The sequence below is a fragment of the Cinclus cinclus genome, chromosome 15 (assembly GCF_963662255.1).
Source record: "Cinclus cinclus chromosome 15, bCinCin1.1, whole genome shotgun sequence".
Classification (NCBI taxonomy): domain Eukaryota; kingdom Metazoa; phylum Chordata; class Aves; order Passeriformes; family Cinclidae; genus Cinclus; species Cinclus cinclus.
The window spans coordinates 3,488,372-3,504,347 of record NC_085060.1 but is presented as its reverse complement, the minus strand read 5'-3'; the positions used below and the strand labels follow the sequence as shown (position 1 = coordinate 3,504,347).

Genomic DNA, 15,976 nt, shown 5'->3' with positions numbered 1-15,976 from the left:
GGCTTTTGTTTTTGACAAAATCCCTAATGCTTGAGATGGGAATAGAATGTTTTTGGGTAATCTCACAAGGAGTACAATGCTGGTGGTGTTGGAGAGAGGGATGTCTGGGGAAGGGTAGATTCTCTAAAAAGATATGTTAGAAGGCTAAAAAAAAAGCTGTTTTGTTCTTCTCAGAAGAGATGAGAGAGCAGGAAGAGGGAATCAGCAGGTCGGGTTGTTCAGACTGACAGCTGACTACAACAGGGGAGGTGCTGTTCTCTATGCTCCTTGAGAATCCCCTCTTGCTGGTGCCCAGTCCATTCCAGCCGAGGCCAAAGGAGGGCTAGAGATAGAGATAGGCAATCCAGTAGACGATGTTGAAGAGCAGGAAGGCAGTGGGGAAGAAGACACGGGAGTAGGAGTCCAGGCGGGATATGTGGATGCGGACCCGCCCCTCCCGCCACATTCCTGTCTGACAGTCCTCGATGCAGCAAAAGAACCTCTCACACTCCTTTCCCTCCAGGCACGGGGAGCCGGGGTCATCATCCTCATCCTCCTCCATCTCCGGGGGCCAGTGCATGATGTGGTTGATGTTGATGGTAGTGAAGGTTGGCATCACCTGTGCACCGGCAGGTGGCTGTGAGGGGGAGAGGTAGGCAGGTTAAAGTGGAGGAAAAGGCAACAAAACATGTTCTGGACACCAACCCCAACCCAAGTGGCATTAGATCAGATCATCATGGGTGCAGTTCAGTGGAGAGGGATGACTGATCATCCCTGGTCTCTGCACCTGGTTGTGAATCACCACGTGTGTGTACTGGTGGAATGGCAGCTCCCTGCATGACTGTGAGTGTTCTTCCTGGCACCCCAGGGCACAGCAAAAGTCTGATTGCACTGATTCCCCATTGTGCCAATAATAGTCAGTGCAGAAACACGACTTGTTCCATCTGCTGTGGCCTCTTCCCTCATTTCCCTGAGCTCAGCTGTCTCTGAAGATATAGCACTCAGCCCAGATGTGTCTGCTGCTTGCTGCCAGTTACTGGAGAAAAGCTGGGCAAAGGCTGTGTGGCTCCTCTGGGCCCATCACGAGCCTTATAGAAGAGAGCTCTGTCCACCCTGGGAAATGAGGGTGGGGGAATATGAGGGATATGGGGGACGTGCTGGGAAGTGAGTCTTGCCCAGAAGAGATATGTCTTTTTCTGTTTCAGTTCTGGCCCAGTTCAGAGGCCTCTTTCAGTTAATATGTCAGAAGAACCTGCCATGAGCTCAGACAGATCTCATGATAGAGGATGAAGATGAAGATAATGATGACCACCATGGGTTCATTATTTCCACACTCGGGAGGTCCTCCCATGGAAAACCAAAAGGGAAAAAAAATAAAAAAAGTTGATTTCTGCATCTCTGTGACCTAAGATAACTCATTAATCCAGAGATCAAACTGATACAGGTGTCTTAACGGCACTTACATTCAGTCATGTGAGTCATTCTAAACTGTTCTGATAAGCTCTCCAGCAATTCTGCAGAGAGCACGGGGTGCCTGGCTCTGACAGGATCTTCCTTCTTAAGGGAGCCTCAGCTGCTTTTTCTGGTTGTGTCTCACCTCTCAGACCCAGAACACAGAGTGGTCTGAAGACTGGATGAACTCAGCATGGCTCAGGCACTAAACCACATCAAGAGTTTCCAGTGCAGGCTCAGGAAGGATATTTTTAAATAGCCTGGGCTTGTAACAGCATCCACCTCTGCTGGCCCCTCTGACCTACCAGCCTGGCTTTCCTGTGGCTGTGCTCCAGTGGTTTCTTGTTTCCCACCAGGTAGTTGAGCGTGGCGTACTCCATGAGAGCAGCAAAGACGAAGATGAAGCACACAGAGACAAAGAGGTCCATGGCTGTGATGTAGGAAACACGGGGGAGGTGCTTGCGGGAGATGGTGCTCAGGGTGGTCATGGTGAGCACAGTCGTGATACCTGAGAGAGAAAACAGCTGCCTTAAGTACTGACAAGGAGCACTTCTGTCTTCTACACGCATCCACCCTCAAAACACCCCAATTTTCCCTCTACTCTGGTTGTCTGGTCCCATTTTGGCTGTGCTCAGCCAGACTCTGGTCTTGAGGAACTCTGACAATGCTCTATGAAAAAGAATGATGTTCACAACTCAGGTGTCACACAGGCCATCAATGTGGACTGGTAAATGAGTGGGAAACTCAGGCTTTACATGAGGTTGGGTTGGTCATGCAGGGCTTGTCCTCATCCCCTGTCCTCCATGTGCCTCAGCAGAGCTTCTAGAAGGATCTGTTCCATGATCTTCCCAGGCACAGAGGGAGGCTGACAGGTCTGTAGTTCCTGGGGTCCTCCTTTCTACCCTTTGAAGAAATGAGTGCAATATTTCCCCTTTTCTGGTTACTGCCATAACTTTTGAAGTATCATGGGGAGTGGCTTGGAAACCACCTCAGCCATACTCTGGGATGTATCTTGTCAGGTCCTATAGACTTATGGATGTTCAGGTTCTTCAGGTGGTCTCAAAGCTGATCTTCTCTTGCAGTGAGAGGGACTTTGCTGCTCCAGTCCCTGTTTTACAGTCCATCCACTGTGGAATGTGGGGAGAGAGACTTCCAGTAAAGACTGAGGAAAAAAGTACCTCAGCCTCCTTCTCATCCATTTTTAGCAGTCTGCCAGTTGTATTCAACTTTCTTTGACCTTCTGTTTCTGGCAGACAAACCCGAAGAAGCCCCTGTTGGTATCCTCTGCATCCCTAACCCCATTCCTACACAAGTGTCCCAGGATACCTGTCCCTGCTTCCACTGCCTGTGCATTTCCTTCTCACCCTTTAGTCTGACCAGAAGCTCTTGACACATCCAGGATGGTCTCTTGCCTTCCTTTCCTGATGTCTTACACCTGGGGATTGAGAGCCCTTGTGCTCTTTGGAAAATGTCCTGAAAAAATCTGCCAGTGCTGTTCTGCTCCCTGGTCATCAGGCTCCCCTGTAGGAGATACCAATCACAAGGTTCCCTTTATTTCCTTGGTCCAATTCCAACCCTTACATTTTCAATCTGCCCCTGGCTATTCTTCAGAGACAGCTCTTCACAATCTATCCATTCCTTGATGCAGAGGGCAAGTTCATAGGAGGTGATAAGGAATTTCTTTTGACATGAGTGAGGCATGGAATTGTTTTTGCAGAAGCAGCAGTGCTCACGTTTCTGTTTCCAGAGATGAAGTGTCAGGAGCCAGCAAGGGATCAACTACAGGAGCTGGTATTGTGATCTCATCCACTGATTTTCTGGATGTGGGGAAGAAGCAGGAATCCACCAATTTCTCCTTCTCTAGCATCCACCTAAATCCACCTGCCACCCTTTCCTGAGGTCACCTCAGTGGCTCTGGGGGTGAGCATGGCAAAAGATTTTCACATTTTCCTGCCATCCTTGCATCAGCAGATGTGATGTGACTTCCCATATTTTTGAAGTGCCAGTGGAACTGGTCCAGTTTGCATCACCCTAATGTAGGCTGGCAGGCTCGAAATGTGCTGGGGATCATTTGTATTAAGTACAACAGGGGCTGTGGAGAGAATACATTATTCTTCATGGGCTGTAGTCCCTTCCCATAGGGAGGGGCCCCTCTCCTGGGGAAACTTGCCTTTGTTTTTTGAGACAGTCACTAGAGCCATGCACATTTTCCTCTTGCTATTCATTCCTTTACCAGCCACAGACTATGGCACACCCTCACCTTCATTGGAAATGACACCCTCATCCTCCTCCTCATTTCTCCATGATCACCAAACTAATTAATTTTGAGAGGGAGGTGGGGAGACATGGCCACCATGGATGGGCTCTAAATAGCTAATGGCTTCTCTCTCCTCTCCTCTCCTCTCCTCTCCTCTCCTCTCCTCTCCTCTCCTCTCCTCTCCTCTCCTCTCCTCTCCTCTCCTCTCCTCTCCTCTCCTCTCCTCTCCTCTCCTCTCCTCTCCTCTCCTCTCCTCTCCTCTCCTCTCCTCTCCTCTCCTCTCCTCAGGCAGGGCTGGGAATGCTACCTCCAATTAGAGACAAAGTCAGCAGGGCTGATAGGAGGGACAGCGCTGGGAATCACAGCTTGCTGCAAAATGCAGATACAGCCCAAGGGTATTAAAGAGTCACAAAGATCTCCCCAGCACCTATCAGAGCAGCATTCAGTCAACAGAAACGTCTCTCCTGCCTCAAGGAGCCACTGCACTTTGCTGTGAAAACCTACATAGGCAGAGCTGTTGTCACTCTCTGGGTCCTGTGGGGTGACTGACAGAAAAATGTTGTACCTACAGGGCTTCCAGCTCCTGCCAGAGCCTGGGGCTCTGTGGATGCAGCCAAGCAACTTTGCCCATTAACCCTACAACCTTCTGTCAGCAGCCCTACCCAGAAACCTTGAAAAGTTGTGAGGAAATGTAGAAAATGTGCAGGTGACAGGAGCTCTTTGGGCAGCGCTGCAATGCCACAGCTCAGCCCCCCCATGTCCCTTTTGGTGCATGAGAATATCCCATTGTCAGCTTGGAAAAGGCTGTGCTTGGGTTTCAGATGAAGCCATGAGAGTGATGTGCTCTCCTGAGATAACCCAGCAGCCCAAGCCAGCACAGCTGGAGATTTCGTTGAGCTGTGGAGTGTTACACACAGGAAGCTGAAGGAGTGGAATGTTCTCTGGTAAGCTCAAAAATGCCAGAAAAGGCAAAGAGCTTCAGGAGATTTTGTAGTCCAACACTGCCAGTCTGCTTGCCTGACAGAGTTTGACAAGCATCAGACATGCATCATCCTGTCTCTTACCCAGAGATGTCCTGGCTGGTGTAGAGTCTCTCTTGATCCAGAAGGAAACCCAGGAAAGAACAACAGTCAGGATGCAGGGAATGTAAGTCTGAATGGCAAAGTAACCCATACGTCTGCTTAGGTCAAAAGAAACTGTCATCACCATGTACTCCCCTAGGAAAAAGCAACAGAGACATTGGAATCATAACACGGGGCTTCCTAAAGCAGAAAAATCAGCAAAGTTTCAGACTTTGGAATTCCTGATGAGGTTTTCTTGTTGCTTTAAGTGCCTGTCCATCTGGCTTTGTAGCTGCCCTGGCTGTTAACTTCACGTGGCTGGCTGAGTAGGTTTTGGTGACTCACTGGTTTTGTTGCTAGTGGATTTTGTGGCTACCCAGCTGGCTGTGTAGCTGTCCTGCTTGATGTCTTTGTGACTAATTTAAGAGCTGACTTGGTGGCTGCCCAGCTGGCTGTTTGCTTGGCTGTCCATATGGCCACCAGGCTGCATTCATACTGGCCTGGCTAAGGACACTGAAAAGCACACAGTTTGGAGAAGTTTCAGGGAAGGAACTGCAGACAGCATTTATCTTCAGCTGATTGCTGCAAGGGTTTCTTTTCTATAGAAGCTCTTTGGCTCTAACAGGCTGCATGGCCTGGCTTGCTAACGAACTACCTGAGCTGTGACAAAGGAAGTGTCCTTCAATCACTTCCACTGAGAGTCTGGTTCTGCCTCTGGAAAAGGCATGTGGTGCTGTACATCCTAATTGCTCATTTGGCAACTTACAGTGGAGGTTCTTTCTTTTTTTTTCAGAGGCTCACAGTGAGTATTGGAATAAAGCCACCTGACAGCTCTGGGGTTAAGATGGAGATTGCAAGCAATTACCAAAAAAAGAGAATTACAAATATCAGAGGGCCACTGGTGCATTCAAGACACTTTCACATCTTGTCCCAGGTTGTGCTGCCTTTCTACCTTGGCTGCCACTGTTGAGAGCAGCAGCTTCCTGCAGAGTGGGAGAAGCACTGCTCCTTGCTGTTTCAGAGGGCTTAAAAAGTATGAGCTCACCCCACCTGCAGGAATCCAGAGGCTTTCCTCAGTTGTCTGTGGGAAGGAAAGGGGATGTGAGCTATCGTGAGGAGGAGGAGCTGAAGGGTTTCCATTATTTAGTTTCTTCACACATGCAGCCTTGACCCTGTCTCTTAAAGCACAGTTCAGTTGTTCATCAGCCTGACAGGAGTTTACAGAAGAAAAGACTGAGACCTGCAAGTTCTGATTTCTCCACCCCCATTCCAATCATAAACATCACCCAGAGACTACACAGTGTGCACACACTGCAATGAGAGGGGATTTAAGCTCCCTCGCCTCTCCCTCCTGACCATTCAATTAGGGATGGCACCATCCATAGCATTGTCACCCCACAGTTCACAGACGTCAGTGGTTCTGGCCTCTCCTTGCTTCATCTTCCCCTCAACCTTCATCCCTATCACTTCTGCTCCCTTTAGCCAAGGTCCATCCCTTCCTTTTTAGCTTTTTTCTCTGTCCACACTGTTGTAACCTTCCTTCTCCACTCCTTTGCCTCCCACCAGGTCTCCAGCACAGTGGTGCTCCTGTGGGCTGTCTCCCCTTGCCTCACCTGCCCCAGTCCTGAGGACTTCTGAGGTGTTCCTCAGCCCCGTGAAGTCGAACTGGTAGAGCCTCCAGGTGCGCTGGTCAGAGACCTCGATGGAGTAGCGTCTCCAGCGATAGACAATCTCCTCCCGAGGGTATCCATCTGGGAAAACCCAACCACAGGCATCAGGGGACAGCGTGCCATGTGCCCCCACCTCGGGTACCACCCTGACTGCAAAAGCACTGGCATCTCACCAGAGCTGTTCTGCAAACATGAACCCTTCAGGCAGGTGTTTGTGGTGCCTTTTGTTTAGATTCCCTGAGGCATTCCCACATGGAATGGGAGTATGGACTGCATCTCCCTTCGTGGGCTGCTTCAGATCCTGGGGATGCGGAAGGCACTGCCAGAAACAAAGCACTGCCAGAAACAGAGCCTTTCTAAGAACTACACTGCTGGGAATGAGATGTGGGCTGGTCCAAGAGGACTCTGCTGGCTTGAGGAAGAACTTGTTTGAGGGTGACAGAGCAACAGAACAGTGTGACCAGGCAGGTTGTGGAGTCTCCCTCCCATGATTCTGGAGTCAAAACTCAGGATTCAAAATCCCACCTGGCTGCACAACACAGGTGTAACCTGCCCTAGGTGACTCTGCCTGTCAATGGAACTGTTCTAGATGATCTCCAAAGGCCCCAAATATTCTGCAATTCTGTGACTCCACCAGTGTGAAATCTTGAAGGGTTTTAGCTCCCTGGGGCAGCTGGCACCTCTTGTGTGCCATCCCAGGCATGAATACACTGGGAATACAAAGCTGCCAGCCTGGTGCCGGCTGCTGCGTGTGCTCCCTGTACCTCCTGCCCTGGGAGTTGATCTATGGAAAAGAAGGGGGGCATTCTCCATGGAGAAGAAAACCTGGCCCTGCTGGCTGCAGCAGATCTTCTCCTGCCTCTGGCTTTCTTGATAAAGAAACAAACCTGCTGTGAAGCAGGGACCTAGGAGAAAGTCTCTTGGGGGAGGATGGAGTAAGAGCTTGGCAGCTAACAATGTGTTCCTAATTATCAAGCGTGTACAGCATGCACATTAATTAGCGAAGAATGAGGGGTGGTGGGAGATGAAGGGATGAGATCTCAGTGTGCTGCCTCCTTCTGAAGCACCTCAGAGCTCTGAGCTGCAACCCTTCAGTGGCAGGGGAAGCAGGAGAGCCTGAGCTCAGATGATTAAATCAGATTTCCCACCCACACACGAGGACAGGGATCTCTTGGTGCAGAAAGGCTCCCTGCAAAATTACCAGAGGAGATGTGATAACATCAGAAGCCCTCTCTGCTGGAGAGTTTGGCTGAGTAGTGACTGAAAGAGGGGTTCTGAGTAACTCTCCTTCGGAGAAGAGTGTTTCCAGACCTCACACAGAGAGTAGGAGAAGGGGGGAGATGCAGGGCAGCATGGGTGCCATTTGTCCACCAAAATATATCTGTGTTCTGTCTGCAGTGACCAGAAGGCCAGTGAAATCATCTCCTCCAACCATCCACCCAAATTAAGGAGAAACTCAGAGATATTGTGAGTCTGTCCCTGATGACCTCTGCTAGCCCAGGAGTGGGAGGATGCTTCAGGCCATGAAGGGAAATAGCTCAGGAAGGGTGCCATAGAAAATAGGTGAAAAAAATGTACCTAAAAGGGAGGGTGGTTTCCCCAGAAAAGTTATTCCACTGATGTTTCTCTGCTCACCTTCTAAAGCTATCATTAAAATATGTATACTCACAACTGGAAAAAACCAAAGGGCAGGAGTGAGTGTCCATTGGGAAATTCTGCAGCTGGAGCAGACATTCAGCCTCAATTGTCAGCCTGAGACAGGGAGAGAGAAAAAGAGATTTTGAGCTGGTGAAGATGGTTTGATTCCAACACCTAAGTGTGACAGAGGCATTCTCACTTCCTTGAGAACTAATTTGCTGAAGATCAGTCTGTTTGCAGGAACATTCCAAACCAAAAATATACGTTTGGATATTTTCAAGGTGAGGAAAAACATCTAAGTATCACCTCCAAAAAGCCCTTCTGTTTAGTCAACTTTTCAGACTCGTTTATGGAAGTGAGAAGTTATGGGAGCAAAGAGCCAAATGTTTATTAACAGAATAAAACAGCTGGACTGACCAAGACAAAATTTTAAAGGATTTTAGTTTAGGGAACCGCTTGACCCTCTCTTTATTCCTTCCCCTCAGCAGAGCCTGCTGGATGTACCTGAGGGTGTAGAGCACTTTTCCGTCATTCCAGATGCGGAGGAGCTGATTAGGAGTGGTTATCCAGTGGGAATCAGCCCGTTTGGAGTTCCTAAAGAAGGTGTCAGGGATCCAGATGCGGCTCACCATGTTGGTGTTCAGGGTCAGTGCCTTCAAGGTGCTGTTGAACCGCAGGCGCCGGTCGTACCACGTCTGGGCAAAGAAGATGTCAATGGTGTATTCCTGGGAAAAAAAAAGGAACAAGGGGATGTTCTGAGAGGGATTCAGGCCAAGCAGAGCTTGCTTCTCTGGTCTGCAGGCAGTCACAGCCAGAATATTTATTTTCTCAGTCTGGGAGCTGGTGTTGGTGACCACTGACACCTTTCCAGGACATCCATGGCAGACTTAGGAGGAGCCAAAGACTCTGTGTTCACTGGTGGGCTGAACCTGGCCCTTGCCTGGAAAACCAACTCTGTGTTCACTGGTGGGCTGAACCTGGCCCTTGCCTGGAAAACCAGGACCATACAAACAAGACCTTGGGCTTCCTCTTGGCAGACAGCTCAAAACTCCCTTTGAGCACGGGCATGAAGGGGCAGTGTGGACATTGGCTGAATCCAGCCTCAAGTTCAGCTACGCCTTTCAGTCACAGGCAGGGAAAGCTGCTCACCAGCTTAGCAGAGAAGGCAAGCAGAAAGCTCTTTCTGTTATCTCTTGGGGTACAGCCCAGCCCTGTTCCACACACCTAATTTGTACATAGAGCAATAGTAGTGCTGTGCATAAAGCTAGTGAATCTGCCCATTGCCACAAGACTTACACTGCAAAGGGTTCATTTGAAAACTCAGAGCGCTGTGGGTCCTTGGGCTAATACCCCTTGTTGAAGATTAGAAAAGAAAGATGGGGCTGCATGGTCCCAGCTCTGGGTGCAACCAGTTAAATATACAGAGTCTTTCACTGACAGAAAAGAGATTTTCCACCATAATAAGGACCTTCAGTTTTGGTAAGAGAGTGTGTCCCAGCTCTTGGATACTGGCAGTTCTGGGAGGCAGCTCCTGCCTAGATTGGACTGGCAGTAGCCCACACCATTAGCCCACCACCCTGCTGCTCACTGCTGCAAGTCAATTTGCTCCTTTAACTCTTTTTCAGCCTGCCTGAGAAGGTGCTAATTAATGCCATGCAGGAACAAGTCTGGCACTCAGCAGCTGTCTGAACCAGACCCCAGATCCAGTCCCACCAGTGCATGCTGCAGTCACCTGCTCCTGACAGCTCCTGACGTGACCTTTGGTCCCTTTTGATCCTGTTGAACCTGCACGACCCCCATTTCCTCCCTCTCTTTTGTGTGCAGAGATGAAGAAAGTCTGACTTTGCCATCCCTCCCTCTCATTCTCCTCCGCCCTCTATTGATTTATCTCGGTGGAATTTTTATGACTGCAGCACATCCTCCCCTCGCTGCAGGTTCCGAGCTGGCTTCTCCAGCCCTGCTGCTAAAATAGCTGCAGCACTCCCTCGGACAGCGTGTCCTGTCCAGGGCAGGGCAGAACACGGGCCCCACTTCATCTTCCTCACTCCCCTGGCAGCCAACAGAGAGGAGGGATGGGTCCCCTACACGTCCCTTGCATAGGAATGAGATTGGGAAGGAAGAGCTTTTGCCATCAGGCAGCCGAGTCACCCTGCGGGCTGATGCTTCACCCTGGTTAGACCAGGGATGAGCAAAGGCGACAAGGACAGGGTCCTAATGGATTTCTAAGTGGGGAGAATGGGGGCAGGTGCAGCACGTTCAGAGGGGTGGCTTTGCCTCCACACTTCATTCAAAACAGGCATGAGCAGACACAGAGCTAAGGACAGCAGCAGCCCTCACAGCCAAGTGCATGGGCACGGCCACTGCTGAGACCCAGGGGGCTGGGAGAACCCATCCCAGCACCTGAAAGTGCTGGATCACTCTGGGTACTGCTTGGATATAGGATATGTGGTGTTGGAGGCATGTCAAAATGTGAAATTAAAGTAGCATTGGCACAGCGTTGGGGACAAAATAGCACAATATTTGACATATTCTCCCCCATCACTGCACACCTCGTTTGAGTTCATATGAGTTTACATAGCTCCTCCTAAGTAATATCTCTGGTGTAGGAGAAAGCAACCAAAAATGCAGTGATGAATTCATGTTAGATGTCACTATCAGTATTTAACTCCCAACTAGAGTCCCTGGTGACATCTCACTTCTGGGCTGGCTGCTCAGTTATGTCCTGCTGTAAAGTTCAGCACTCAAGTCTGGGATAATCAATGCTAACACTCTGGAAGAGTGGAGGGTCAGCTATCCCAGGGGCTTAGCATTTGTTGTCAAGCCCAGATTTCCAGGAGGGATCAGCGTTAAAGAGCTCCTCTTGTGCCATTCATAGCCAGCCTTTGCAAAAGGTGTGGTGCACAAGTCACTCAGCTCTTCTGAAAAATCTGAGCTGTTATTGTCACTGTCCTGTGGTTTGATCTAATTTCTGGGGCTATTATTAGCACAGCTATTCACGAGGCAGAACTTAGTAGCTGAGCTGGCTCCCTTGACTCTCTGTAGGGAGCCCATTGGGAAATTTTGGCATTTACAAATGTATTTTCTCTCAGAATTATCTGAGGCAAGATTTATACAAAAGAGCTCTGGCCTTTGGGAGGACTTTTACCCTTCCAACTTCCTCCCCCATGCTGCTGAGTGAGTGAGCAGTTGTGTGTGGCTGAGCTGTTGTGGTTTAACCCCAGTGGGCAGCTTCCTACAGCCCTTAGAAGGGGATAGGGACTTCTGGAGGAACATCTCAATATGAAGCAATCCAGGCTGTCTTCTGCATATACCTCTTACTCTTCTTGACCTTGGAAGAGTCCACTGATCAAAGCTGAGCAGCTGGAGTTTGGCAGGACGAGCTCATCCCCTAAAACTCAGGGCACTGTTTATCTCCTGCACCCCTGTAATTTTTCTCTGCCCCTGACACTCAACCATCAGAAAGAGACTTCCCAATGCCTCGATTTCCCCATGTGGAAAAGGGTTATTGTAAAATACGCCTCCACCATTACTGTACCATCTGCTGTGCAGCACATGGAGGTTGTTAACTTCTCTGTGAAAGCACAGGCATTTTTAGTGTTTTTAACAGAAGGAGCTAACGAAGTAAGGAGGAATGGCTTTAACAGTTTGGCCACACCATTTGGATCACACGTGGGGTAGCACACACACCTTGGCACGCATGCAACGTTACGCCAGATTTCAGTCATGAAATAATAAATCAAACTCCCCATAAGGCAAACCCTGAGGGCTGCCTACCCTAAATACTGTCACGTGAGTTTATCCTGTGCCAAGGGATGCCCTGCAGCATTGCCTCTGCTGCCTGAGTGTGCTCATGTCCAACCCAGCCTTTCAGCATGTCCCTGCTGCCCCTTGGTCACTGTCATCACCTGGCACTGCAGCACATCCCTGATCAGCTCTGCTTTTCCTCATGTGGGCAGCACAGATGCTGGTGGAAACACAGTTCCAGAGAATGGCACAACCTGAAAACATTTAATGGAAAGAACGGTGTTTGGTAAAGGGACATTTGTGAGAAATAAAAGGATGGGGAGCTGACGGGTATTTCATATTGGAAGAAAAAATAACAAAAGAAAAAAAATTCATTGCACTCTAAAACCCTTTCATTTTTTGAAAGCTACGAGTTTGCTGTGCGAAAAGTAATTTCTAAAAAAACCCCAAACATTTTCAATCCAAAAGAAAAGAGACTTGTTCAGAAATCAGCCTGTCCCCAGCACAGGAGAGCTTGTGTTTTACCCTGAGGTCTGCTCCTCGGGTTGTCTCTGCTGCTCTGCCCTCATAGATGGGAATCACCCCATATTTCCAGTCACATTTGGCTTTAGGAAATCTGCTCTGGACAAAGTTCTGCCCTAGGTTCAGAGCAAATATAATTTAGGGCTCCTGAGTTTCAGAACAACAGCTTAAACTCACAGGGTTTGCATGAGAAGATTTGGAGTGAACAGTGTGCGTTTTCAGGTTACCTTACACACCAAATAAACACAGCTGGGCTCTGCCAAAACATCTTCTTCAAATGGCTTTTATCAAGTTTGTGTGCTCAGTTCAGCTGACTGCTCTCAAGGGTGCAGTTAGTGGGATCCAGAGGGGCTGGGACCCTGTGGTTCCTCTGTTCCATCTATGAGCTTCTTTTTCTGAGTGAAGAGCTCAGCTTTCTGCCAAATGCCAAAGAGAGGAGCAAAGCCATGAGATGAATGTGTCTTAGATCACCTCCTAAATTAGGATGAAATGAAGGATTTAAATGTGTTTTTTGCAACTTCACTTGTATTCAACAGCAACAAGAAAACCTCTGAACAGAGGGCTCAGAGACCTGGAAACATCTCCCTCAATTTTCCTCTGCTGGAGAGATAGTTTAATCTCTTCCAACTCAGAATACTCTGTGAAAAATCCTAAACAACAGAGGGGCTGAGAGATTAATATCCTAGACAGTCGCCTTCTAGCTTTCATTGTTCTGATATTTGTTTTTACTCATAGAGCTCCCTTCCCTCTCCAGCTCCAAGCAAATCTCTCACTGCAGTCCAATAAAGCAGGCTGCTTTCCTGGGAAGCAGGGACAGCATTTCAGGTGCTCTGACGTGAATGTGATGTGCCCATGCTGTCAATCACACAGCCAAGCAAAGCAAATATTACAGGCAAACTCTTATGGATGCTGCAATTCAGGAAATTCTCAGAAGTTCTTTCTTGGAGGAGACCCAGGAATGGGGTGTTTTTCTTTCCAGGGCTGGTGCTGACTCCGTGCAGGTCAATGCAAGCCAGGAAGCCTCTCCTCCAGTCTCCCTCTTCTGCAAAACAGGGTCCCCCCTTCAGACACAGCTGTGCTCAGCCTGTGCTGGGTGAGCCCTGCTAGGTGAGCATTTTCCTCTCCAGGACACCCTGCAAACATCTCAGACAAATCCTGGGTTACACCACACATCTGTCTCCACATCCCAGGGAACACATTCAACAGTAAAAAGTCTGGAAATGCCTTTAAGCCTACATTAATAACCTAAATAAGATAACAGTGTTTTAGAATAACCTTGACACCTGGATGTACCATTTCTTGTCCCCCAGCAGGAGTGTGCTCCTAAGCATGACATGTGTGAGCACTCTCTGAGGGCAGCCAGCACAGGGGACAGGTACCAACAGCACCTGCTGTGCCCAGCACCAACCAGTTCAGGGACTGGCTGGGCAGTGTCAGCTTCTCCCAGTTCTCCCATTAGTAGCGTGGAACATCTCATTTGTGGCCACCTCCATGTCCCTGATGTGGTTAGATCTGTCTCTCCAACACCAAGACCAAAAGAATACAAATATATGCTTAATTCCACTTCCAGGGTCCTCTTCCCTCTAAATCAGAGCCCAGAGAGATTTCTGGACACGATGCTGGAGTGACTAGGGGAGCTCTCAAGGACAGCAGGAGCAGAGCTGTGGTGATCTGTGTCTTCAAGGTGACACACTGAACTTCCCATCTGTTTCACTTCTGCAGCAACACCGGCAGTGCTGTCCTTGCCTGAATGTCTTTTTGCCTCTGTCCAGGGAATCTCAGTTGAAACAGAGTTCTTTTTATAATACAAATGTGCTATTAAAAACCATCTCCCTGTCCTGTGCTCGTGCCAGGAGCTGTCAAACAAGTCATGCTATAAATGCTGTTCTGTCGATTGCAAACTCCCCCAGTCGCAGCTTGCTCACCCCTGGAGCTGGCAGATGGCAACTGGACAGGGCTTTCAAAACTGTGCTGCCTTCTGAGACCCCTACCTGCCTGTTTCCCCACACTTCTGCTCGTGCATGTGCAGGTGGGGACATCAAAAAGGCAGGTTTTACTCTCCTGACAGCCAACCACCCCAAATTCTCTCCTCAGAGATGATCCCTTGTACCATCTCTTCCTGCCCTGCAGTGATGTTATCTCCTCCTGACAGCCCCAGGGTGCTCGTTCCTCTTTCCATGGGAACAGGAGCTGGCACAGGGAGCCTCTCCCTGTGAGCCCGAGGGGCACAAGACCTGCACGTGTGTATTTTAGCATCTGTTAACAGCCATTACCCAGAGGACCCAGGAAAGTCCTTGAGGCGAGACATGACATCAGCCAGACTCTGCTTTGCAGAAGCACGAGTCTGCCTGCACTGTCCCTGATGAGGTTATTACTGAAAAGGCAGAGATGTGGACACGGGATGCTCTACGCAGATGTGGAAAAATTGATTAAAGGGGAAGGTACTGAACACTTCACTGAAATATTATGCAAAGCACCTGAGGGAAGGAGCCACCTCCTTTTAGCCTGATTTTTTTTTTCCTTCACTCTCAGGACAGGGCACGTCCTAGGTGCAAAGTCACATGGAAGCACCTTCTGATGCAAAGAAAGATGCAGCCCAGTTTCCACAATCTCTGGAAAATCCCTGGGTGGAGCAATGCCAGGCTTGTCTGAAGTCTTGTCTTCATGTCACACCTCACAGCTAAATGCTCAACTGTTCCCAACAACGTTTGGGATTAAAGGAACTTTGTGCAGGAGGAAGAAATCAGGTGGGGAAAGAGAAGAGGTGAGGATGGAAGCACATAGGATAATTGGAGGAGAATATTTTGCACTTCGGGCAGGTGCTCTTGTTCATTTGTCCTTCTGGCTCATGGGGTGTTCGAGGAGACAAAAGGAAATTTCCTTGGTAAGGGCTGGAAGAGAAACCTTCTCACTGTGTATGATTAACTCCCCGGGATCACTCCTCCAGAACAGCTTGACAAGATTCAGCTGAGAAGCTGGAATTTCTTTAATTGCACTTCCCATTCCCTTGCCACCCACTGTGACTAAAATGAAACACTGGGATGGGCAGTCCAATACTGCCCAGGACTGGGGAAACAGCTGCTGCTGCCCTGCTCTGTGAGAGCCACTCACTGCCAACAAGCACTGAGCTCTGTCAAATCACCTTTGCTGGCAGCACGTTGAAAGGGTGGAGGATCCAGCAGATCCCAGAACTGGGTCTGAGAAATCGCAATGCATCCAAGTCCCTGGGATGCCACCCATGGTATAGAAATGCCTGGATTGGCCAGGAGAAAAACCACCTGTATAAATCCCTGTCTAATTCTCACCCCAAGGTAAAAAAAAGAACATTCAAAACATCTAAGAAAACTCTGGTTTCACACAAGGGGAGCAGTCTGTGCCCTCTGCAGAGATCCTCACTTTTGACCCTGTTCTCTCTTGGCCCCAGCTGAAGAAGGAGATGGGAACAGTGTACTCTGCTTCACCAACTCTTTCAAGGAAATCCATTTCATGTTGTCTCTCATGCCCTCTTGCTGTGCTTACCACCTTTATCTTCCTGCCCTGCCAGTTCCTTGATATTCTTCTCTCTTCCTCTTTTTTCCTTTCGCAGTTCTTCTTTTCAAGCCACCACACAATCACAGCCCAGCCCTAATGAGATTTTGAGGGAGCACCAGGCT

The 15,976-nt window shown here is 49.1% G+C and overlaps 1 protein-coding gene across 1 annotated transcript in view; it reads right to left on the bottom strand.

Annotated features, from left to right (window-relative positions):
• Nucleotides 1–322: 322 nt before the first annotated feature.
• LOC134050249 (gamma-aminobutyric acid receptor subunit gamma-4) overlaps nucleotides 323–15,976 on the bottom strand; it is a 31,622-nt gene continuing 15,968 nt past the window's right edge. Inside the window, exons 4-9 of the mRNA XM_062503186.1 lie at nucleotides 8,562–8,782; nucleotides 8,089–8,171; nucleotides 6,363–6,500; nucleotides 4,753–4,905; nucleotides 1,737–1,939; nucleotides 323–616 (exon numbers count right to left, since the gene is read on the bottom strand). Coding sequence (XP_062359170.1) covers nucleotides 323–616; nucleotides 1,737–1,939; nucleotides 4,753–4,905; nucleotides 6,363–6,500; nucleotides 8,089–8,171; nucleotides 8,562–8,782 — 1,092 coding nt within the window. The remainder of the gene's footprint in view (nucleotides 617–1,736; nucleotides 1,940–4,752; nucleotides 4,906–6,362; nucleotides 6,501–8,088; nucleotides 8,172–8,561; nucleotides 8,783–15,976) is intronic.